Source organism: Heloderma suspectum, chromosome 1 (genome assembly GCF_057233095.1).
Source record: "Heloderma suspectum isolate Gila_16-S chromosome 1, 16-S_ref, whole genome shotgun sequence".
NCBI classification, from domain to species: Eukaryota; Metazoa; Chordata; class Lepidosauria; order Squamata; family Helodermatidae; genus Heloderma; species Heloderma suspectum.
Window position 1 is genome coordinate 6,417,705 of NC_139458.1, and position 25,264 is coordinate 6,442,968.

Genomic DNA, 25,264 nt, shown 5'->3' on the forward strand with positions numbered 1-25,264 from the left:
TCCACACTATTTCTCCGCTGTGGGACTGTCACTGATCACGTGGCTCATTTCATCAACTGGAGCAGGGTCCCCAAGATCGGACCCTAGCATGGAGTGAGGGCTGAGGATGGGAACCAAGGAACTCACTGCTGGTGACATATCACCATTTTGTATTTTTTGTTTCTATCATTCCCTGGTGGGCCTTGGAGCCTATCAGTTTGGAAGTAAAATGAGGCCACCCACAAAAAAAACTTAGCAGCTTTTGCATACTCAGGGTACTCCTTAGCTACATATACATTTTTGCTGGTACAGTCAGGTTTATGCATATTACACCAGTTCTGGAAGAGCGTCACTGGCTATTTCCCTCCAGACCCCACTGAAGGTGCTGGTTGTTGTTGCTGTTGTTGTTCAGTCGTGTCCGACTCTTCGTGACCCCATGGACCATAGCACGCTAGGCCTTCCTGTCCTGCACAATCTCCTGGAGCGTGCTCAAGTTCATATTCATTGCATCGGTGATGCTATCTGGCCATCTCATCCTCTGCCGTCCACTTCTCCTTTTGCCTTCAGTCTTTCCCAGCATCAGGGTCTTTTCCAGAGAGTTTTCTCTTCGCATTAGGTGGCCAAAATATTTGAGCTTCAGCCTTGGGACCCAAATACTTGCAGAAGCACCCTTTCTATGCTAGTCTGCCCATGTGCCAAGATCGTCTGCTGAGGCCTTTACCAGGGGGGCTGCAATGCCAAAGGAAAGGGCTTTCTTGGCAGTGGTCCTTCCCCAACCAGGCACCCTACAACTCCCATCATTCCTGCTAGCAGCATGCTGACCAAAGATGATGGGAGCTGCAGACCGATGCAGCTGGTCTACAATGGTTGTCCTGCAAGCCATGGACAGGAGTACTCTTTAGGTGTAGAGGTCCCCACCTGGGTAAGCAACCAGGCAATCACAGATTCTGACCATCTGGCTACATCACGGAACAAAATGCAAAAAACCCCACCCACCGGAAATTCCCGCTTGTCCTTTTTCCGTGGCAGCTGCGGCACGTGGCCCAACCCATCGGCATTTTCCTCGAGGAGTTTTGGCACATTGTCTCCGTTGCCTAAAGAAGCAAGCAATTTAAATGGATGTAAACAGTACATGAAGGAAAAATGTGTTAATCCAGGGGGCGGGGGCAGGACAGAGAGAGAGGTACTAGGTTGGTTCAAGCTTGCTTACCCCCTCCTCCCCGCCAGAAAGAACCCTCGGCTCCACGTGACAGTGGCCCTGGGACTGCAGAGCTGAAGGGAGGCACTCCCTGGCCTCTGCCATTAGACACGCGAGGTTGCCTCCCGCTGCCTCCCTGGAGGAATGTCATGGTGAGAGGGAGACCGGCCTGGCCACATCCATCAGGCAGGGCAGGAGCAGCTGCTCCCATGCTTGTTTTCCTCTTCCCTCCCCGTTCCTTTTTCCTTTTGTGTCGTGTCTATTAGACTGTGAGCCTGTGGGCAGGGCCTGCCTTTATTTTTCAATATCTGTAAGGTGCTTAGAACATGTTAGGCACTTTATAAGGATCACACAACAACAACTACTAAGAGACACAACTTGGCTATTAATTAATTTGCAACCAGCTCAATGCTGAACTTGCAAAATTTCAGAGAGGTGCTCTAATGCAGAGAACATGAGAATCTAGCTTCTGTGCTGAAGCGGGCTGGCCGGCTGGCTTGGGGAAAGTCACTCTTGCTCAGCGCCATGATTTTAGACAGCGCTGTGTTGTGAACAGCCTGTCTGCTTTGACTGGTGAGCGGCACACTGGCTTACACAACAGCCCCCCCCTCCACCCCTCTCAATTAAAACTCGACTCCTTCTTCTGCACACTCTGGTCCAAAGAACAAACCCTGTGGGGTGCAGTGAAGAGGCCCCGAGTGCCTTGGGATGCCTCCCATCTCCCTTCCTGCAGCACATCCCTGGCACAGCTGTAGCAGAGCATGAAGGGGGCGAGTTTTAATTCAGCGCGTCACCGCCTTCAGAGGTTTCCTCCGACACTTCCACTGCAGCCTTAGACCTGCGGTGACAGTGCATAGCAGTGAGCTATGGCCCCAAAAGCCCTTTTGCCTGCCGCCCAAAGCGGCGGAGCTGATCACAGCGCCAGTAGCAATGGCGTTTTACCCAGGTCGCCGTATCTGGCTGTGAGCAAGCCAGGGCTGCTGCTGCTGCTGGTCATGCCAACCGGAGAAAGCTCCATCTGAGGTCCACACACCGGGATGCTTTGCCTCCGATGAGCCGGCGGGGCTGGACTGTGAGGGTCAGGGCAGTATTTGATCGTCTGAGACTTCTCATCGTCAGCGAGGCTTTCCTCCTGATAAATGCCAAGCCGAGGCTGGAGTAGGAACAGAAAGAGGTGGCACACGCCTTTCGAGCGGAGCGCCATTCCCCAACGGTCCCCCCACAGCCAGTGTCAGGCCCAGCTTCTTCCTCCGACATCCCAGCACTGCCCCCTTTGCTGCTCCGTTTGCTCTGACACAGCCTCTCTTCCCGCTCAGCCACCACTGGGCTGCCCCTCTCTCTGGGCAAGCCAGTCTCTCCCTCCCCCCCACCCCGCCCCGCCCAACACACATGCTTTGCGTGCTCCAGCCTGGAGAGGGAGTGTGCAGCTGCCACCACACAGCACTGCCCTCCCCCACGTACAGTGAGATCTAGCAGCTGGCTGGCACAGCAGCACACGCGTGGGGAGCTACCCAGCTGGGGAAAGGCAGCCTTGGGAAGGAGGAATTGGTAAGGCTGTAGAAGTAGGCAGAGAACGTAGAACAGCCTTCCCCAACCTGGTGCCCTCCAGATGTGTTGGACCACAACTCACAGCCCCCCCCCCCCCCAGCAGATGGAAGGATGGAAGAGGGATGGAAGCTGCGGAGGCTGTCTCTTAAAAAAATAATAATCCACCATTTCTGCACAGCTGGCAATCAAAAGGAGTCCCAAGAAGTTTCCTTAACAGGGCCAAGTGTGACTCCACTGACACATCTTTCAGGCACCATGCCGACTCACCTTTGGAGGTAGAGGAGGGGGTCCTACCCGTTTCAGCGTTGACCTAAAAGAAAAAGACATATCCAACAAAAAAGATCTTATTTCCAACCTAGTGATGTGCACACATGCAGAGGTCATTCTTTCTCACAAGAATTTCAAAGAGCATTTGGTTAGTTGTTTTACTTGGCTGTTCTTTTTAATCAAAGTCTCTTGTTCCAAAAGGTAACTTAAAAGGAGCCACCTAAGCAAAGAAAATTAGAAGGATAAAAAAACATGGCGGAAGACAGCACTTCTGTTTGTCACACACCAGAAAATGCTGCATTTCTGCCTCCTCCAGCAAGCCGCCAAAGATGGGATGGCCTCTCAAGTGCACATCCAACGGCCTGGCAGGGCGCCCTGGGCAGCAAGAGCCTGGGAAGGCACAGGAGAAGCCCAGAAGGTGGCAATGGGGCACAACGTTCAGCAGGGAAAGGCGAAAGTGGACGCCTGGCTCTTATGGCCCTTATGGCCAGGACAGCTAGACTGGTGGGGACGAGGGAGAGGGCCTTTTCTGTGGTGGCCCCCACTCTGTGGAACTCCCTCCCTAGGGAACTCCGTCATGCCCCCTCTTTAATGAGCTTCCGTCGTGCATTAAAAACGTGGCTGTTCAGGCAGGCATTTGGGGTGGGTTAGGGTATTTTAGAAAATGTTTTTATTGTAGAATTTTATTGTTTTAAACTGTTTTTATTGTATGTTGTACATCGCCCAGAGTGGCTGGGTGACCAGCCAGATGGGCGATTAATAAATTTAATAATAAATAAATAAAAATGGCTATGGAAATACACTTGGACGAGAATGTGAGCAATGCCTCTCCGAAGACAGAGGGCTTGGTGGCTAAGATCTCAGGGGATGGAGAATCAATGTCTTTGCCCAATTAACAGTAGCTGAAGAAATTATGCAAAGCAGACAGATTTGCTTGATTTATTCAAGGTTTTCATTAGCACAGAAAGCCCTATGCAGACATTTGGGGCCACTGTATGGGGATGGGATCAGGTTTGAGCACACCTCCCCAATCTGTGCGTCGGCCTGCCACGTTTCCATAGGGGCTTACACATGTACAATCACAGAGTTAGAAGGCCCTCAAAGGGCACTTAGTCTAGAGGTGGGCAATTTGTCGCCTCAAGATGTTTTGGCCTACAGCTCCCATCAGCCCTAGCCAATGGCAAGGGATCACGGGAGTTGTAGGGCAAAACATCTGGAAGACCACAAGTTGCCCACCCTTGATCCAGTCCAACCTGCTGACAATGCAGGAAATCCACCGCTACAGCACTCCAGGTGGGTGGCCATGCTGCCTTTGCTTAGAAGTCTCCAAAGAAAGGGAGTCCACCATCTTTCAAGGCTTTGTGGCGAGTTGACAGAGCCCAATATGTGCTAGTCTCCAACCGTGTGATTGATAGATTCCGATTTTGTGGGATTGGGCGGGGGAGCACAATTCTGACACAGCCTCAGACATCTGCATAGGGCTGGACTGAAATTAATTTAGTGCAGATTTTGATAAAAAAAATTAAAAAATCAAAGCACAAAGTATACACATCCTCCATTTACTCTAGTCTGGCCATGCCTCCATTTTCCAGAATTATTCTGCCAGATGGTAATTAAAAATAAAAGCCATCTGAAGCAGCCCAAGCTCTGGGGCAGTGTATGAATGGCTTTGCAGATGGCGCTGTGCCCTTGTGTAACGTGATAGACACTGAAGAACTGTGCATGGAATCTTAGGGGATGCTGCACAGACATTGCAGAGCAGGGGGGTAGGAGTGGGAAAGACACCAAAGCTTCCTTGCCAGAGCCAAAGGCTCCTCCGCGTATCTCTGTGCTGTACGTCTGGGCATGAGAAGGGCAAGGCGACTGTGCTTACAGGGTGCCCAGTAGGACCGCTCTGGGCTTGGGCTCTCTACTGGGAAGAAACACAAGCCCCTTTGGGGTGATGAACCCAAGGGTCACATGATCATTTCTTAAAAGAAAAGGTAATTTTGTTATTAGACAGCAAAGAAGAAAGACAGTCAAAGCTCAAGAAGAAGTCACTCACTCCTCAGCGTCTTCGTGGCCGTCACCAAATTTGGTAAGAAGTCCCCTAGATAAAATGTTTATAAAATTAAAAATGAAGAAAAACATCCAGGCTGGGTGGGATGGTCAAAGAGCATCCGTTTCTCTGCCCGAGGAGGCGCCGCTGTCAAGACACCAGAATTCTGTCCAGTCCCACAGTGATGGGGGGAAGAAATAACCGGTGGCGCGCCCCCCATGGGTCGGAGGTTCTCTGCCTCAGCCTCCCTCAGCCTGGCGTCTCCGCATGTGCCACTCTACGTCCGCCATAACCCCAGCTGTGTAGCCACTGGCGCTGTGGTGCGACACATCTGGAGGGTGCCAGGTTGAAGAAGGCGCCTGCCTCTGCATCATCATCAATAGTTCGCATTGAAAGGAAAGGGCCTCACACATATTTTCAAAGTCTCCCTTACAAAAGCCCCGCAAGTTAGGCCCAGGATCTTCATGCTCCCACACTGCAGGTTGGGGTGGGACGGGGGCAGAGGCGGAGAGCGCGCGGATCGCCTGGACTGCTGCAGATCATTCACTTGCTCGCTATGCAACGTCCGCCCCTTAATTCTGCCCCAGCTTTTTTTAGGAGATTTTAAGGACGGATAATGCTTCAGTTATCCACCAGTGCAACATTCTCAAGGCAGGTAGAGAGACAGGGTGGGAGTGTGTGTGCGCGCGTGTGTCTGTGGAACTACACACCTGCAAAGCTGGGAAATCACGGGAGTGACCCTGCACGCTGACAAGGGAGGATGGAGAAAGCCTGCTGTAATCCGCTCATCTGAACTAAGGAGCAGAGCTCAAGGAGAGGCAGAACTTGGCTATTAAAAGCGCTGGAGACAGGGACATGAGCTACAATTTGGCTGCCATTTCTGGTGTCATGGGCAGTTTTCCAGGTTGCTGGCTGGGCAGGTGGGTCAGCAATCCCAGCTTAGGAGGAAAGATGATTACAAGAGGTGTTACAGCCCCATTTCTCCCTGCCTCCCCAATAAGATTACAAGGCACAGCGCATGTAACTGCTGACAGAGGGGGGGAAAGAAGTGTTGTGGAATCAACATGTTTTGCCATTTATTTATCCCCCTGCCTGCCCCCACCCTGGGAGCTCGGAGCCAGCCCAGGCACTGCGGAAATGGGTTCCAGGCCTTAAGAAACGAGCTAGCACGCCTCGTACAGGCACTCACTGCTGACAGGCAATTGCACGGTGCATAGACCCTTCTCAAACTGGGTGCTGCGATGGCAGGAGGAAATGAAGGGCTATCCCAAAAGCACATTGCTGCAAAGAACTCTCTGCCCTGAACAGTTATATGGAAATGATTTGTTACGATTTAAGAAATGAATGATAAGCTGACTAAGCACTCCCGTCTCCCCCCACAGCCACATTCCTGGATTACTTTTGCACTGAAGTGCAAAAACGAAAGAACTTTAATGTAAACTGCTTAAGACCACTTGCATTTAGGTCTATGCTGTTTCTCCACCAACTTAGAATGATCCCAAAGTGCTCTAGGCTCTCCCAGGACCACAGCATTTCTGGATACTGGCCCAGGTCAGACAATGAGTAAGAGTCATGGGGATGGAGCTCTTGCCCAGAAAGCCCTAAATGGCTTGAGGCCAGGAGATCTGAAAAAATGCCCCCGCCCATGGAAACCTGCCTATAATGTACAATCTTCCTCAGGGGCTCTGCTGGATGTCCCACCACCAAGAGAGATTAGGTTGGTGGGGACAGGAAATGAGGCCTTTTCTGGGACAGCACCCTGATTATGGAACTCCCTCCCTAAGCAGGTCAGAGAGGCCCCATCTCTGCCTACCTTTAGGTGGGTCATAAAGACTGCTTTGTTTAGGCTAGCTTTTGACGGGTTTAAAACCATTTTACACTGCTCTCTGGATGTTTTAAAGATGGCTTGCACTGTTCTTAATTTGATTGTTTTGATTTGAGGTTTTTTAAAAAAAAATCTGTATTTTGCCATTTATAAATGTTTTAATAAATACATAAAATAACATAAATATAATAAAATGGTACTAGGCTAGAAGGATCAAGGGACTGACTCATTATAGGGCAGCTTCATATGTTCAACACTGAAAAGATTTGGAGAGCACTGAATCTGAGATTGCACAAGGGGCTCAGTCCGAGAAAGAGAGACAGAGACAGAGAGAGAGAGCGAGATGCTTGCATGCAAGTTTACCCAGATTCAACGCAAACCTCCTTCTGGCAGAAGCTTGGCTGGCGCTATGGCCCTTTCACACAGAGCTGACCCCTGACGTAGGCCATAAATCAGTAATGTGTTATTTCTGGCTGAGTCCGAGAGCACGGAAAGCAGCCCAGAAGCCACAGCTCAAGCAACTCCTTTCTTTCTGTATGGTGGTGACATTAGCATGGATTCCAGGCCTCCCCAAACCCAAGCATTTCCTGTTTATGCTGCCGAGCAGAATGTGATCTCCAAGGGAGTGGCAGATACACTCGCTCTCGTCAGGCATTTGGGGCCGTCACATCCCTCACTTCAACAGCGCAGGTGACTGATGCGTTAGAAGCCAGCCTTCGGCTCCTCCATACCTCTCTCAATGGCAACTGTGCCCAAGCGATCCTCCACTGCAGCCAAAGCCACTAAGAGCACCAGAAGCCCACATTTCCTGCGTGTGCCTTCCTTATTAGCTGCCCAGTCTGGGAAGGCATTGCAGAACACGCCAGGCCGTACGTAAGCAAGGCTTTGCAACTTTGGCCACAAAGAAAAGCACAACAGAAACACAAAGCAAAGAAAAGGGGGTGGGGGAAGAGGGAGAAAGGCAAAATCTCTTGTGCTAGTCAGGAGAAAGCTGTCCAGACCTACAAAAGCATCAGAAATATTTACAACCCAAGAAGAGACACTGAGGAAACAGAATGCAGATCAATCCACCCACATTATTGTCCGTCCGTCCCCGACTCCAAAGTCTTTGGCTTAACCCCCTCTCTTTCACTGCAAATGAAAACAAGTCAAAGTATGGAGGATCCTATTTATCCCTTCTTACCTCCTTCCTACCCCAGCCTTTTCCATCTTCCTTTTGTTGTCTCCCTCATGGTCAAAATTTAAATTGTAAACTCCTTGTGGCAGGAACCTGCTTCCCAACCCCCGCAACTGTGTAGAGCTGCCTTCCCTAACCTGGAGCCCTCCAGATGCACTGAACTATATCTCCCACCATCCCCAGACAGTGGCCATGCAGGCTGGGGACGACGGGAGTTGTAGTCCAACACATCTGGCTGGTATAAAGTACCACTGTATACTAGTGGTGCTTTATGAATAATAATGAAGAAACAACGACAGCACCAACGACGGGCTGGACGATGGAGAGCAGGAAGAGCTCATTCAGAAAAAGCATCTGGGGCTACACAGGTTGTGTTGCAAGGCCCAGGAAGCCAGACTGGAGGCCTTTTAAGGCAAAAGTTATTTCGCTGGGATGGGCTGCTTCCCTCACACCGCTATGAATTTTCTGCTCACATTCTGGGACGACTGACTTGTGGTCCTCAAAGGCTCTTCACTGTAGCCCGTGGGATCCTGGAAATCCCAGCGTGCAAATATTAAGAAAAACACCACACCACACTTTCTGGGCCGGCCCTTGAAGCTGCAGAGAAACACCGGAATGCAATGCCACAAACGCCTTGGATTGTTTTTGCAGGGCCAGAGTGTTCTGAGGGATTTCAAGTTCCTGCTGCATGTAGATGTCCATACAGATGTCCAAAAAAGCACATCAGAAAGGCAATAAAGAGCTTCAATAAAGTGACCAGCTGTACTATAGGCTCCGATGCATGAGCTAGACACTCAGAAGCAAAGGCATTAATCACATCTGCGGCAGAAAATGCACCCACTCCCCACAATTAACAGAGGGGCTCAATCCACACTGAGACGGGGCTTGTGCAGCAGAACCTCCCAGTGGATCTTGCCACATTACTCCCCCTGGTACTGCAGCCACACGTAACGGCGCCCCAATCCTACCACCTCACATTGACAGAGGCACCCTTACAAGGAGCCCTGGTTTGGCGATGTGCAGGTAGCAGCCACAGCTCTAGCAAGCAGCCATGCAGCCATTCCAGCAGGCTGCACAGGGAGAGATGAGAGGGGAAGCAGGGCCATTCCACCAGCCCTCCTGAAAGATGTCTGAACTTTTTCCTCTTCCCTTCCCATCCCTTTTCCTTGCGTGTCGTGCCTTTCTTGATGGTAAGCCTGTGGGCAGGAGCCGTCTTGTTTTTACTGACTGAATGCAAGCTGCTCTGAAGGCCTTTTAGGCTGAGCAGCAGGATAAAAATACTTTACATAAAATAAAATAAAAAATAAACAAGGGGTGCTCTCTACATAACCCTCAGAGCACGAGGAGACACAGAATGAGAGAAGCTTTCCAGAAACGGGCCCAGCAGCAAAGCCACCGTTGGGCTGCCCTGCGACTGGAGCGGCTTGGCTGCCAGTTTGCAGCAAGGGTTGCCGCTGCTCACGCTGGCCTCACAGCGGGCCTACGGGCAAGTCGAGCAATAGGGTCAAAGGGTCCCTCTGCCATGCTACCAGCTTCAGGGAGAACATATTCCGCTCACCCACATCCCAGCATGCCCGCAAACTATGCTGGACATGTCAGCTCTGCAGCACTTGTTCAAGACAGGATGGTCTGAAGCAGAAGTCTTTAGCTTCTTTCTGCCTGGGGGCCAAATTCCATTTCAAAGAGGTTCTCGGGGGCCACATTCCGGGGGGGGGGAGGCCAAAGGCAAAGGGGCAGAGCCAAAAACAGCAGCGTATTTTAGTTTAAAGCTCTTACTGGCAGTAACTGAGAGGCATTTCAACCTTTTAGAATGCAAAACCCACGGAACCACCCAATGACTGGCAAGCGGGGGGAGCAGGGGAAGGAGGTATGACTACCTCAGGAACCCCGCAGGGCCAGATTGGAACCCCAGGTGGGCTGGATTTGGCCTCCAGACCTGAGGTTCTACACCCCTGGTCTAAAGCCTCAAAGGTCTGACTTGGTTGCTTCCCCCCCCCTTCCCTCCCAAATGGGTGGTTACCTTGAAACACAAGAGTTGTTTATTCAGGATGGGTCCACATAAATACTTACTTGGCACAACTTCCGCCGTCAACGAAAGGACTCCAGTGTGACGCAAAGTGCGCGCCTCCTGCTACCACCTGCGGAGGCATAAAACTTCAGCTGAACACCTTCAAGGGTGTCAGACAATCACCCAAAGCATCAAACTCTTCTGCAGTTGGAATGCAGGCCTAATTCCACAGTTCCCGTTGAGACAGAGTAATTTCTGGATTAGACATAGGACCAGCGTAGTTCTGGTCTGGAAAATGCAAGTGAGGCAAGGCCTAACACAGCCTGGAGAACCTCCCCAGGCCGGGCCATGTCTCACCCTCGCATGCCCAGAGGGCACTGCTGTCATGGGAGGTTGATGATGTCATCAGCGCTTGCCTCAAACGCCTAGATGTGGTGGATGCCCACACATTTCAGCAACAAGACCTCCAACTGGAGCTCAGGCGCAACTGTGGAATGGATTCTAGATCCTCCTCTCTTCTCCACCCAGCGTTTTGGCAATCTGAAATCAGCTTATTCCAGGATCTGAGTATGTTTGGTGTGGACCCAGTAGGGCTCTCACCCCACATCACTGTAAGCCATCTCTAGTTCTAGAAGCCTCTCCAGTGTGGAAAGCATGCTGGACTTGGGGGCTGGGACATCTGGGTTCAAACCTCCATCTTGAAGGCACCAAGTGTTCAACTCAACTCCTCATCTGAAAAAATGGGAGGACCAGCGCCCTGCCTCACGGGGTTGTTTTGAAGCCAAGATAGAAATGTTAACAAATTTGTGGATTAAAAACCACTAAAAAAAACAACTGTTATCTAATAAATCCTAGCACCATCTCTGCTGCCTTTCTTTGACTCTACTGAATCTTATTAGGGTACATTACTTACTAGAATCAAAGCATAAACTCGAAGAGCCACCACAGTTATAATCAAAGTGCGTGAAGGGTGGCAGGCCAAGGGGACATCAGGGCCTTGCTCCATTGGGATTCCTCCGCCCCAGGAGAGAAGAGGCAAAGCAGGGCCATTTCACCAGCCCTACTGAAAATCCAATGTTTCCCTTTTCCCTCCCCATATCTTTTGCTTGTGTTATGTCTTTTTTGATTGTAAACCTGCAGGTAAGACTGTCTTATTTTACTGATTGATTGTAAGCCTTTTGGGGGCTGAAGAGCGGCATAAAAATACTTTAGATAATACTAATACTATATTAATAATACCATTTCATCCCGGGCTTCTGTCTCTTTCCTTAAAGGTGGTTCAAATTGCAACTTGTCGACTGTAAAACATGAACATTTGCAACTTTAAATGAACTTTACATTGTTCCAAAGTAGATTTTAAAACATTCTCTCTATCATGTCCTCTGTCGAGGTCAAACACTCCAATTTATTACTATAAGCAGTTTAGAGGAACCTACTGCAAACTCATATCTATTCAGACTGTTAAACAGTGCTACATTTTAATATGCCTGTAAAATGAGAGTATCCATTTTTGCTTCAAGACCCTCTCCCTCAAATCACCGCCAGTCACGTGGTTCGCGATTCCAGAGTGTCTCCTTCTCGCGTTATACACAAAGAGAACAATCCACATTAAAAAATAAAAAAGAAACTGAGGGAAACTAACAACAAGGCTGTCTGATTAAAGTAATATAAAAGACCAGCTCTTTAATCTGCAACAACACACTTTAAGATACATAAGACAAGCGGGTGAAGGAACGAAAAAAGGATTTTAATAGTCAGCTCCTCCGAAAACATGAAAGACACATTTCCTTTGGAGACAATATAATCTGAGATTATTGTGGGCAGTTAGCCAAGACACACAGCAAGGCTGCCCCTACTTTATGGAACATTTTCCATGGAGGTGGTTCTTTGTTCTGATTCAACAAACCATGCATCCGTGTTATGGGAATCCAAAGCAGGTGGCTATTCTTCTAGCTCAGGAGTGGACAACACATGGCCTGCGGGACGGACACACACACGACTTTGTATGCCTCCCCCCTGCCACTTCTGAATAGGCCGTGGTAGCGGCAAAAAACAGTGATTTTGCTTTAAAGCAAGGCGCATGGGGAGCTTCTCGGAAGTGGAATTGTGTTTCCGGAAACCTCCCAGGAGCACAATTTTGCTTTCCAGCAAAGCACATGCTTCTCACATGCTCTATTTTAAAGCAAAACTGCCAAATTTTGGCAGCAAATTCAGCAGCAGCAGGGGTGAGCCCCCCCACGGGATCTGGACACACACACACACACACACACAACAATGCAGCCCCCCAAGCCACAAAAGTTGCCTACCCCGTTCTAGGTTTCAGCTGAGGCTGTGGATGTGCAAGCCACAGCACAAAACCTTCTGGAAAGCCCAGAATGACTGAGGAAATGCGTGCAACTCCAGCACAAGTCGAGAGGCAGAGTTAGCACCTACCTGCCTAGCTCCTCCCAAGGTACTCCAGAGGCAGTCCAAGGAACCATTCTGGGAGGTTTTCTCAGGTCAGTGAAGAAGGTTAAACGATTTTACTCTATCATTCAGAGGATGACTTTAAATGCTTTACTTGGCTCTTAACTAGGTGAAAGATAATTTCTTTAAAAAATATACAAGAAACTCACAGTTTATTTCAGATGCTGTCCTTTCTGCTCTAACATTCCGGTTGGTGGAGCGAATGGTGTGGCGAATAACAGGGTGAGGCTGTAGGAGTCAGAAAGGGAGACATCAGCGTCTGTGAAACCCAAGATCTATCCCCATGCAAGGTAAATGCAAGATACTGCTAGCCAACCCGCTTCAGCATCCACATGTTTTCCCAGCTGGGAATGCCTTTCCTGACATCTGGTCTGTATGTATTTTCACAGAGCCTGTTGTTGTCCCTGGTTTTATTTTATTTAGATTTTATTTATAAAATAAATGTTAAAAAGGCTTGAAGTAATGCCCTTTAAAATGTTTTGCAAGAAAGAGGAAGTTCACATAACTGCATTCGCTCACATTCATCCTTTGCTATCCTTGCCTCTACCAAGTCTCCCCATGATCATATTTTATACTACATATTTTGTAGGCTCCTTGGGGCAGGAGCCTGTGGTTGGATTTTTTGTTGGTAGGGTCACCCACCCCACCCTTATACAGTGAAGTGCTGTGTACACTGACAGCTCATGATGATGATGATCGTCATCAAATAACATGAACTGAAATTTCTACTGAAAACCAACAGTGCTTTTTACTATGGTGTGTAAATTGAATTTTTGTTCCATTTACTCCTTTAGAGGCTGAACATTCCCCACAATAGTGCTCAAGTACAGGAGAGCTCTCTTAACCTTTTAAAGGTATTTGGGTGCATATGCATGTGTATGTGAGACACAGACACCCCCCCCCCCCAGGCTATCACTTCGCCTTACAACAAAGGGCCTCTGTTTCATAGACTTAATTTCAGTTATTTTCTTCTTCTCCATTTTTAATGTTTGTTTTGTTCTTTGCTGTGTTCTCCCACTCCACAAACGTAGCGTGCAGGCCTCCCCTGATCCACTTGCTCCTAAGCAAGAGTGTCCCCTGCCCCAGCAGCAATGTTACACAATCCCCATTATGTGGGGCTGAGCTAGCACAAGAACCCAGGCTGTGGGTTGCGCAGTGGGGGTGGGGTGAGTGAGATCTGGAAAGGCCCTCAGAGGTCTCCTCCACAGAGTTACAAATTTCACTGCTTTCCCTGTCCAAAATGCTGAATTTGCAGAACAGGCACAAGACAAAATGTATCCCCATCCAGCTGACCTATTTTTGCCACGTGAAAGAAAAATGTTGAAACTCCCAAAGGTGCTCTAGTGGTGTTTTACCTGGTTGAGGTAGATGTTTGGCCTATCTGAAGCCTAAAACTAAGGCAGCCTTCCCCAGCCTGGGCTCCCCCACCTATGTTGGACTGCAACTCCCAGCACCCCCCAGCCAGTGGGGCAATGCTGGAAGTTTTAGCCCAACATAGCTGGAGGAGCCCAGGCTGGGGAAGGCTGAACTAAGGTATCAAATCATTTTATCAGCAAGCAAAAAATCAGGCAAATACCTTAAACAGTCAGGCGTTATGCATCAAGGTCTGGACCTCAATAAGGTGGTAAAGCTAACCATGGGCTATAAATACCACTTTAGGCTGAAGGAGAGGATTATGACTGCTCCTCCACACAAGATATTCCCTCCACACACACAAACAATCTACCCAGGAGAAAGGTTCTAAGCCTAGCCTTCCTCCTGACACACCTGCTTCCTAGGTGTAGGCATGTTTTTTTTATGAGGCTGCATTCCCTCATATCAGTGCCTGCCTTCTGCTTACAGGATGAAGAAGTCCAACTGACACACAGGTTCGCCACTTCAATGAGAACTAAGCCCAAGATGAGGAGACTGCCAGGGGAGAATCTCACCTCAAAATCGTCATCATCCGCCTCGCTGTAATGGGCGTGGTTATCGGGATTGTTCACCTTGTCCAATAGTTCAATGGCCAGAGAACGAGAAAGACCAGGCTGCCCGACAAAGCTATGCTACAAGCAAAGTTACAAATAAGTCCACAGGTTCCAGGCTTTCAGAACTGTACACAGAAACAGGGACAGAGAGAGACCAGCTTTTCTGCTGGGCAAGGCTCACCATGACCTAAGGCTCGTGGAGACACCATTCCATGCTCAGCACAGCCCACCCCCACACAAACAGTTCATTCAGACCAGCACAGTGGCTTCTAAATTGTGGTCTGGGAACCTTTAGAAGCCAGAGTTAGAAGAAATTAAACACCGTCCAAGCCCCTTAATATTAGGCTACGTACTGAACTTCACAAGGGCATTACCAAGGCATCAACTACTCCCCTAAGGCCAGGAATTCTATTTGCCCCCATTTGAATGATAGCCAGCTTCCATACAATGGATAGTTCAATGGTATCCACGCCTTCTATTTCCGATGTTCTGGAAACAAGTGCTGTTCCTTAAGTGGACGGGGGGGGGGGGGGCACACCTACAATTTATATTGCCCCAAAAATGGACCATTTGTTTTAATGGCCCAATCTGGATCAGGATCACAGGAGGGAGCAAAGGGATAAAGACCCTACCTCTCACATCGGGGTCTCTATCCAGACGTAGCCTCTTGCATTTACGTTAGAAGAAAAAAGATGTAGCTGCTAGGTATGTCTTTAAAGGAATGCGTAGTTTGGCCCTGAGTTCAGATATAGTGGAGAACTGCAGAGGCTATCAGTCTCCTCATGTGTGAAAGAGGAGGGGGAGCATGCAAAGTCAAGGCTCAATGCAGCAGCTTGTTCACAATCATCTAAACCAAGGATGCAAAACCCACCAAGCCTTGTGTGGTGGCCCCAAGAGCCCCCAGCATCTCCTGCCCTGAAAAGGGGGGAAGGGGGAAATATGCTCTAGAAACAGGGTCTATAGTTCCTGCCATAGAAGCCTTGTTCCTAGAGTGACCCAGGAAGCAGTGTTGAAGGTTCCTTCTGGCTTCCTAGGATCCTCCAGGGACACTCTAGGAACAACGCTCCTATGGCAGGAACCACAGACCCTGTTCTTAGAGCATTTCCCCCCTTTTTTTGCAGGGAGAGGGGCACTGAGTTGGGGTGGGTGGAGAAAGCAGGAGAGACTTCAACTCCTAGATGCAGTTACATGGAACAGATGCTGCTCATGCAAGACTAAGATCTCTTGCTGTTGGGGACAGAGAGAGAGAGAGAGAGAGAATGTGTGTGAATGGTGTATACATGTGCATACATACATGTGCGGCCCCCGCCACCCCAGCAGATACCTGATGCAGCCCTCTGGCCTGGCACACCCCTACTATAAACTGTGGTTTAGGTGTTCGGTTGCACCCACCAGAGAGAGAGAGAGAAAGACTGACAGAGAATGAATTGTCCTCATTCAATGGCCTCATTTGGACGTAATGCTAAATCACAGTTTGAAGTTGGCTTGTTTCAGGAAACCATAGCTCAGACTAACCCCCGTTTGTCTGGATTCAGGCATAACGCTAAACTACAGTTAGTTAGAAATGAAAGCAAAAACTTCTAATCTCTTCCTTGTGGCCACACTAGAGGGGGAGAGGGGAGCACACAAGCCAGAGGCTCATTCACATAACACTAATCTATAGTTTAGTCTTATGTCTGAACAAAGCCAATGCCTAATTCTTCACTTTACTTCTGGCTGCTTCTGCATGAGAGGTCAATTTAGATATCATTCACTTTCCATGATTCCTAGTTTTGTTTCTGTTTTTTTTTTTAAAGGCAGCCCTTGGACACTTATGATGATTCATTCAGTAGGGTAGGCAATTATCTTAGCAAAATCTTAGCCCAACAGTATCTGTTGAATTCTACATGCCTGAAATGTCTTCAATATGCATCATACTTTGCTGTACTTAACAAACAAATGTATGAGTGGCCTCCTGATGCACTGAAAGCCTGAACATTTACGTCATTAAGAGTGATGATGGGAACATAGGAAGAGCCATGCTGGATCAAACCAAAGGCCCATCTAGACCAGCATTCTGTTCCCACAGTGGCCAAACTACACGTTCCCCCCTCCTGCTCATGTTCCCCAGCAACTGGCACTGAGAGGCATACTGCTTCCAATACTGAAGGCAATATACAGGCATCCTAACTAGTAGCCACTGATGGCCTTATCCTCTGACTTTCTAAAGAAAAAGAAACATACTTACTGTAAGAAGTCTTTCTGCTGTTGGCCTCTTCTTTGGATTTTTTGTAAGTGCTACTTTGACAAAATTATGGAAGGTCGATGACCTTTAAAGAAAATGAAAAATGCAGCTGTGATCATACATGATGGAACTACATGATGATTAAAGATATTCAAGCTCTGTATTATTAAAATAAAACACATAGGACATTTGGTCAAACCAGTTAACTGAGCCAAAGGTAGTATCCAATGGTAGTCCTACTTAAAGCAGACCCATTGAAATGAATGAGAATTAAGTTAGTCACGACTCAGTGAAGTCCCATTCATTTCAATGAGTCTACTCTACATAGGACTAACACTGGCTACTATCCCAAGTCTCAGACCAGTCTACAAAAATGTTAATATCTAGTAGATAGAAAAATGGAACCATGAATGGTTATCTAAGATGTTGGACTATCAAGAAGATCGTTCAAATTTACAGAGCGCATAGGTATGAGAGAAAGTAGGCAATGGACCAAGGCACACATTAAAATGAACTGATACTACTTCCTTTATGTAACAGTTCATTTGAACACGTGAAACAGCCTTATCTGATTACTGGTTCTTCCAGCCCAGGACTTTGTACTCTAACTGCAGCTCTCCTACCAGAAAACCTTTAAGGCCTTCGACATTGGCCCTAGTGGCTGGGGATGATGGGAGCTGTAGTCCAACACATCTGGAGGGCGTCAGGTTGGGGAAAGCTGCTTTAAGTGAAGGTGCTGAATGAACCTTTTGCATGTAGTGTATATTTTCTTCCACTGAGACATATGGGCCTTCAGCCTCTCATCAGCAGCCTTGTATTATCTTTTAAGTTCAACATTAGGGGGAAAAAGTCCAAGTTCCAAAATTATTTCAATTTTTTCACTTCTTTTCCGAAAAGGAGAAACAGATGGTCAATGCAAATATTATGCAAAGGGCAAAAACATATGTAGAGAAAGAATGTGGCTCAACTATCTGGGCACTGGAAAATGTGGCTAAGACTGCAATCACAACAAAACTGCTACTGAGCAGCGTATTAGAAAAATGCACAGAGAGGGAGAGCAACCCCACTGTGTCAGGGAAAACCCTGGAACTCACACAACTGGGAGAGAAATAAAATGCGGAAAGGAGTAATACCCAAAGGAAGGGCAGTCTAGCTTCAGATATTGTTTTCATTCTGATTTTATACAATTATCCTTTCCTGAAATGAGAGTGGCCAAGGCTGCTTGAAACCAGCTCCTACTGGCCTATAAATCTTTCCCCTACTTAAGCACTCTTACAGACACTGAAGAACACTTACACTCATGTCTACCCCACTGCCTGGTCAGCCATAAGAAAAGTGAACATGACCATTCTTAAGGGGCTTTTGCATGCATCTTTAGAAGGGAGGGGGCGGGAAGAGCGACCACATCCAAGAGGCTGACTTAAAACCAAGGGAGCTCAATCGGAGAGATGACTGCCAGCCAAAGATTAGCAAGTAAAATTGCCTTCTGCTCTTGCTGCATCCTTAGCCCTGTTCATTCCACTCAGGGCATCCTGCCCTCCCTTTGCCCAGTGCATTGTGGGTAATGGCAATGCTTCTGGAGATACCCAGATGCTGGTCAGCTGTAGTGTGGGCTGCATGAAGGAACCCTGCTGTATCTTTCCTCCCTCCTTGGCATGTCACTGCCCATATACTGGTGGGGTGTGCAAGGCGGTAGGGGTGGGAGATCCACAGATGTTCCAAAAGGCATCCCTACTCCAGTGCTGGATGCACCCAGGGCAGTGGCTTAATTTTTTAAGGCACACATCTGCCCCTTTCGTGGGACCCTAAGGTGGCCTGGTACACTGCATCAAGATCCCTAAGTTTGTGCCTATGAAGGAGTCTATAGCACAGGGTTGGGGAACTCGATTTTGGAGAAGCTCTGAGGACTTGCATTCTAGCGGTGGGTGGGGCTGAATGCAAAGGGGGCAAGGCCAAAGGCCAAAGGAATGGGGTCAAAGCTGTCAAGGGCCTTTTCTAAGGCTCTTCCAGCCGTCCCAAGCATTTGGCACGCCTCAGGGACATGAACACTGTGAAAAGGAGGCCACGCTCAGACTTACCATTTTGTCTTTTCCTTTAGCTTTGGAGGTTGAAAGTTGCTTTTGGACATTAGAAAGAGGGCCCTGAAATACAAGGAAATGGCCCAACCAGTTTAGAGACCACCACTTTCCCTTGCCAAAACACCTGCAGTGAAGGGGGAGACGGGACAGGAAACCTTCCTGCCTACAGACCTCATGGGATGAAGTTCAAACATGGGTGGCTGCAGCTCTCCGAGCTCGATGGCCGTTATGCCCACAGCCCAGATGTCACAGAGTTGGTTGTAGCCGCCATTCTTTTCGACAGCAGCAACCTCTGGGGCCATCCTTAGTGGAGGAAACATGGCATCATCAGAAGGCAAGCTTAGCCATGGCTTTCTAGACCACCTGCTGCCCATCCAGCAGTACTTTTGGAGCCTGCTGGATCTATTAAACTAAATCAGGCCTGCATGACTTATGACTCATCAAGTTGAATACAGTCCACTAGCCACGTAGAGACCCGGTTCGCTCATAATGCTAACCCATTGTTTATTTAACCCATGGAACTCGTGGTTTGTTGCCTTACGCAGGGTTTGTCTAGTGGACAACTGAACAAACCATGGGTTGTGTTCTCAATCCCTTGGTTGGTTGTTTCTCATCTGCTTTGCCCGCTCCCTGCCTGTATCCCAAATGCCTGTAGTACTGGCATGTAGAGCATCTGGGGGTTTGTTTTGTTTTTACTACCCTTGCCCACTGCCTCTGTAGCCTGGAGAAACACCCCGTGAACAACTCATAGTTCGGTTCACACATAACAACCCATATTTAAACAACCCAGAATTCACAACCCATCAAGAAACGATGGGTTCCCTTTCTGGGTTGATTAACAAACCATGGTTTGTTAGCACAGTTGTGTTCACACATGACAACAACCCAGAATTTAGCGAGCTATGGGTTAAATAAACCATGGGTTAGTGTTATGTGCAAAACAGGTCATACTGTTTGCCTGCCAGGTGACCCCTGATTTTTTAAACTCAGGCAGACAGCACAAGCAGGAAGTTTATTAAGTTCCTGGTGAGCTGCTGTTTATGGCTGGTGGTTCACAAGCTGTACAGCCTGAACTCAACTCACTTTCTATTGACTCAACTGTCGCTGCTTTCCCCGTGGAAGACTGTGGGCTGCAGTTCAGAAGCAGCACTGAACATTTTGACTCATGAAGCCTCTTCTCTGAATAATTACCAGGGTTCCTTGAGGGAAGGCTCAACAATTAAGCCAGTTCAAATGAGCACGGCACACACGTCCCCAATTTGTGCGCATCAGAATTAGGGATGTTGGAGAAATCCGCAACTAAATCAAATGAGTTCGGATTTCTATGAATCCAACCCACAGTTTCTGCAGCAGACCAGCTTTTCCCAAGTTGCACAGATTCCGTGGACTTGCAAACTGTTTTTTTCGTACTTTCCTGAATTTTATGGAAAGTTTAGAAAAATAAGTCAAATTAAAAAATGCCATCCAAAAATGTGCATTTCCCCATAGCCTAAGGCATGAAAATGCGCATTTTGGGGGGATTTGCACATTTTCACAAATGCAAATTTGCACACATTCGGGAAATTGGGAAAAATCCAATTCCGTCAATGAGTGGATGATGGAATGAAAGGTACCTGACAATCTGCAAGACACAGATGGAACAGATTATCCGTACATCCCTAATAGGAATACAAAATCAGGGGTGATCAGCTGAACAGAGGGCTCATGTGCAAACTTTGCAAATTGAAACTCTGTGATGGTGCGGACAAAAAATGGTGGAATTCTTAAAAAGAGAGTGAAGTGGAAAATAGTCTTTGAGGCTATATGTCACAAGCAGCCCATCAGAAGGGCAGTCTGCTGGTCGCTTTCAGCTGCTTCCTTTGCTTGCAACAGCTATCTAAAAATGTGAACAGTCTAAGATGTGAGCCAGGAACACAAGGATGTTTGCCACAGCAAAATATACCTTCCAGATCGTGAAAGTTGTTGCACCTGAGATCCATGAGCTCCTGGTCACACATTACCTTGCTCACCTGAGTAGAGACATCCTGTGAGGCATTTAAGGGAACAACGAATGGGCTCATAAGAACATAGTCAACACCTACTGACTAGGTAATACCCGGTAGGATGTTAAGCTGAGAAAGACAGAGAAGGATTCAATAGCCTTAAGTCTGCTGCTGTCAACTCATTGGATCCTTAGCTGAATGCTTCTGCTTTATGGCCTGGAAACTCTAGCCCAGAGTCACAGGCCCTTGCTGAAATAACTGCAAGGAACTTATTACCAGTAAGGGGTGCCAATAAACGACTTCCTCTTTGCAATGGTGGCTGTTATTTTTGCTGCTACGCCGAAGTCAGCTGTGAAAGAAAGAATTGAAGATGTTTCTAGAACCTGACCTTCCATTTCACATGGAAACCAAAGAAAATATTATTAGAGCCTTGATCCTCAGCCAGGGCAGGAAAGTGATGGGAGTTGCAGACCCTGCATATCTGAAGGGCACCAGGTTGGGGAAGGCCGGCTTTGAGAAAGTCATGACCTCTTCCAAGGCCACACTGAGCCAGAAAGTAGCTCTATTCCTCACTGCTTTCAACCAAGATTGTCATCTCAGGCCCTGCTCCTCCTCTCCCTTGGAATAAGACTTGACTGGCGAGTACCATAGATGGCGCCTTTTCTGCAGTGATACCCAGACTGTGGAATTCCCTCTCTGGAGAAAATCCAACAAGCTCACTCGGAAAACAGTTTTATTCAGGGACCTTTTGTGAGCGATCTTAATCTGGATGTGCTGGGTTGTTTTTGGCTGTGCTATTATTTATTAGTTGCCTTTCTGACTTGCCTCATATATTCCTGAATGACTCCATATATTACTTATCATTTGGGTTGTCTTATTGTCACTAATTTTTCTTCTTTATTAGTTTATTTTTTTATGTTTCTATAAGGCACCACGCCAGGCATTTCTGAAAGAGTGGGGGATAAATACAATAAATAATTATAAACCCACTGACTCTCTCCCGGACCCAGATCTGGGGAGAGCCTAGGGGATCACCCCACCCTCAGCACAGTGATGTTGATCCCCCATCCCCTTTTAAGCACCACACATGCAGTTATCTGTTTGGGTGTTGATCTTTCAACTTAATTTTTACAAAACATTTTTTTAAAACATAGTAAAACTTCTCTAAGGACTGGGAAAGGTGCTGCCTTGGTGATGTCGTAGGCACTAGCCAATCAGCACCATCCACATCCAGCTTTTGCTGCACACAGCATTCGGCCTGGAGAAGAAAAGGTACATTTGCACTGAACACAGCAAGGATGCTACCAAACCAGCCCCGTTGTCCTACAAGTGTTACATCTGTCTTCACTCTTAAGGAAGCTAAAGGAGAGCCAGCACAATTACCTAACTTGATGTCCCCATGGTCTGTCAGCAGAATATTTGCACCCTAAAAAACAAAAAGATTCCAAAGGCTCATGGTTAGGGATGCATGAATGAGTCTATATGTCATATTCACATGTATTCAATCATTTGTCATTCTGTTCAATTTCTGTATCGTTCTGTGGGTGATTTTTTAAAATAAAAACAGCATGAAAATTCGTGTTCGTATGCCACTTTCCCTAAAATGCACATTTTTGTATGCCACTTTCCTTAATATATGTTTTCATACACAAGTTTTGAGCTGAGAACTGCATAACAAAATTTAGAGAACTGCAGAATTCAAAGGATAACTGTATTCCAATCCACAGAGTAGTCCGGGAAGTATGAATTATGTCAGTTTGCTTAAAAATGTGGAACAAAGCACCCCAGTATTGCAACTCACAGTCGCTTGCTTACCCCATGGAAACTGTTTTTTTACAGGACAAAAAAAAAATTCTGGCAGGATCACCTACCTTAATATCCCGATGCATTTTGCCTTTCATGTGCAAATAAGCAAGCCCCTAAAAAAAAAGGGGAGGGGGAGAGAAGAAGCAAAAATGAGGATGTAACTTTTCAGGTGACCTGTCAAATTAAAGGCAAGCATGGCGGTTCCTACTACAATCAGCCTTAGGAGGTAGACTTTGGCTGCCATTAAAGGAGGGCAAATGGTAAGATGTTTTTTGAAATGTATGATTGCGTGTTTTGGCATGAGGAAAGCATCATTCTTCTGTTTCACTGACAAACTGCTGCTAAGGAAAAGGTGAGATTATTCCTGCTGATCTTAAGAAAACATATGGATTAACCATACAGTCAATGCAGACTTGCTCCCAGATAAGTGTGTACAGGATTGTAGCCTGAGGCATAGTTTACGTGGGAGATACTGATCACACAGCATAATCTGTATTGTATTTTAATGTTTTTTATTGTTTTAATCTATCTTAAATGATTTGTGTAAGACATTTTGAGTGCCATCTTTTCGTAGAAAGGATGGGTATAAATCAAATAAATAAATAATTTAAATCTATCTGGTGGGACCGCGGTCAAATTAAGCCATTCTGGAAGGCAGTGGAAAAAGCAACACAAAATGTTCTGGGAAAAGGGGTGACTTTAATTGCTAAATTGGAAGGGCACTTGTGGTAATAAAGAGAGGAACTTCATGTTGGATAGGATTGTAATGGCAAGAGTGTTAATGCCCCAAAGCTGGAAATCTGTCAGAACTCCTTTGTTGAAGGAACGGCTGTACAAAAATCTGGCATGTTATGATTGTAGGAACAAGTTGTTGTTAGCCACTATGCATTGTCAAGCAGGAAGAACAAACGAAATCCAAATATTTGTGAAAGAGTGACCTCTATTCAGTCGTTACTGGACTGAGAGATTTCTACAAGGTCACATTAAAAGCTCATGTTTTACATTTCTTATAGGTAATTTAAGGCTGAGACACTTCTTACATCAAGTATCATCACACTAAGGGCTAACTTTCATGTTAAGTACTGTCTTCCCCCACCTGCAGCCAGAAGTGGTACAGTCCAGAATTCTACCATCTCCTTCCACGGAGCACACAGGCCAGCTTTTCTCAACATGGTGCCCTCCAGATGTGCTGGACTACAACTCCCATAACCCCCCAGCCAGGCTTGGCTGGGGGGTTATGGGGATTGTAATCCAACACATCTGGAGAGCACCAGCAGGTTGGGAAAGGCTGGCAGAGGCTGCATCTCACGTGCAGTGAGGTTCCAAAATACTAATGATATCACACAGCAGAATTCCCCTTTACCAACAGGCAGGCTTCCCTGTCAGAAATTAATGCCTGGCTGTAAAGTGTGGATCTATCCAAGCTGATTTTCCCTGCCTTTATTATTAAGACTTTCTGAAGCTGTTGTGTATCACCACTGCTTGAATTAGTATGTCACATGCTCTGAAAGGACATTGAGCAGGGGGTTGGACCCGATGGTCTTCTAGGCCCCATCCAACCCTACTATTCTCTGATTCTATGAAAGAAAGCTACCGCCAGGAGAGGAACTGCCAGAGGCAGCCTTCCACCCACCTGGGTGCAGTGGGGTCTCTGCCACAACAAAGCCCCACTGGCCGTCTTGGTCTCTGCTGGTGGGGAGATGGGGACCACTGCACCTTCCTAACCCCCACCAGCCATCAGCATCTTTGGGGGGAGGACTATGTTCCAAAGGTGTAACCCTTTACCCACTAACCTGGGAGTAAGTCCCGCCCAGTTCAATGGGAATTACTTCTGCGTAGACATGTATAGGATTGTACTGTAATAGCCATTGATAGCCCTGTCTCCTCCTCCATGAATCTGAATCTCTTGGATCCCTTTTTAAAGCTACCTGAGCTATTGGCTACCACCACACATCCTGGTAGCAAATTCCACAAAGCAGCTATACGCATGGTGTAAAGAATGTCCCTTTATCTATCCTGAATTTCCTGACCTACCTCACAAGGATTGCTGAGATAATGCCTGTGAAACACTTGGAATAGTAAAAAACAAACAAACCCCACTATATAAACAGAGGGCGATGATGATGATTACATGGCCCTGACTCAGTAAATCACTGAGGAGACAGTATGGCGACTTTGACTCAGAGAGGTCTGTACCACTGGCCACAATGGTTGACTATAGAGGTCCCCATGTGCCAGTCCTGCATCTCCGCCTCAGCGCTGTGGAGGGAGCAAAGGCCATCTACTTAATGTAGGCCTATCACAGAATACTGACAGCCCTTCACTTAGACCAGGGGTGCAAAAGGTGCAACCCCCAAGCTTTATCTGGCAGCCCCCAAACTCCCAGTATATGCCGCTACAGAAAAAAGAGGGGAAAGGAAGAAAGCACTCTAGAAACAGGCTCTATGGTCTCTGCCATACCTCATTACTAGAGTGTCCTAGGAAGCTGGCAGGTACCTTCAAGCACCACTTCCTAGGATGCTACAGGGACACTCTAGGAATGCTTTTTCCTCTGCTGCAGCCTTCAGGACTGAAAGTGTTGTATACCCTTGGCTTAGACCAACCTTCCCCAACCTGACGCCCTCCAGATGCGCTAGACTACAACTCCCATCAGCCCCAGCCAGCATGACTACTGGCACTGTGTCATGGCTAAATAGATGAC

General features: G+C 47.4%; 1 protein-coding gene across 7 annotated transcripts in view; it reads right to left on the minus strand.

The window, feature by feature from the left end:
* Positions 1–25,264, minus strand: part of MAP4K5 (mitogen-activated protein kinase kinase kinase kinase 5) — a 111,536-nt gene that overhangs the window by 19,195 nt on the left and 67,077 nt on the right. For 5 of the 7 annotated variants that reach the window (XM_084834331.1, XM_084834371.1, XM_084834361.1 and 2 more), the window contains 14 exons: positions 22,629–22,676; positions 22,141–22,183; positions 21,034–21,106; positions 18,947–19,078; positions 18,776–18,838; positions 16,701–16,782; positions 14,435–14,551; positions 12,656–12,734; positions 11,280–11,338; positions 10,103–10,170; positions 5,037–5,081; positions 2,993–3,035; positions 2,120–2,330; positions 976–1,073 (listed from right to left, as the gene is read on the minus strand). In XM_084834331.1, coding sequence (XP_084690457.1) covers positions 976–1,073; positions 2,120–2,330; positions 2,993–3,035; positions 5,037–5,081; positions 10,103–10,170; positions 11,280–11,338; positions 12,656–12,734; positions 14,435–14,551; positions 16,701–16,782; positions 18,776–18,838; positions 18,947–19,078; positions 21,034–21,106; positions 22,141–22,183; positions 22,629–22,676 — 1,161 coding nt within the window. The remainder of the gene's footprint in view (positions 1–975; positions 1,074–2,119; positions 2,331–2,992; positions 3,036–5,036; positions 5,082–10,102; positions 10,171–11,279; positions 11,339–12,655; positions 12,735–14,434; positions 14,552–16,700; positions 16,783–18,775; positions 18,839–18,946; positions 19,079–21,033; positions 21,107–22,140; positions 22,184–22,628; positions 22,677–25,264) is intronic. The other 2 variants (XM_084834341.1, XM_084834322.1) reach the window with 1 other exon arrangement.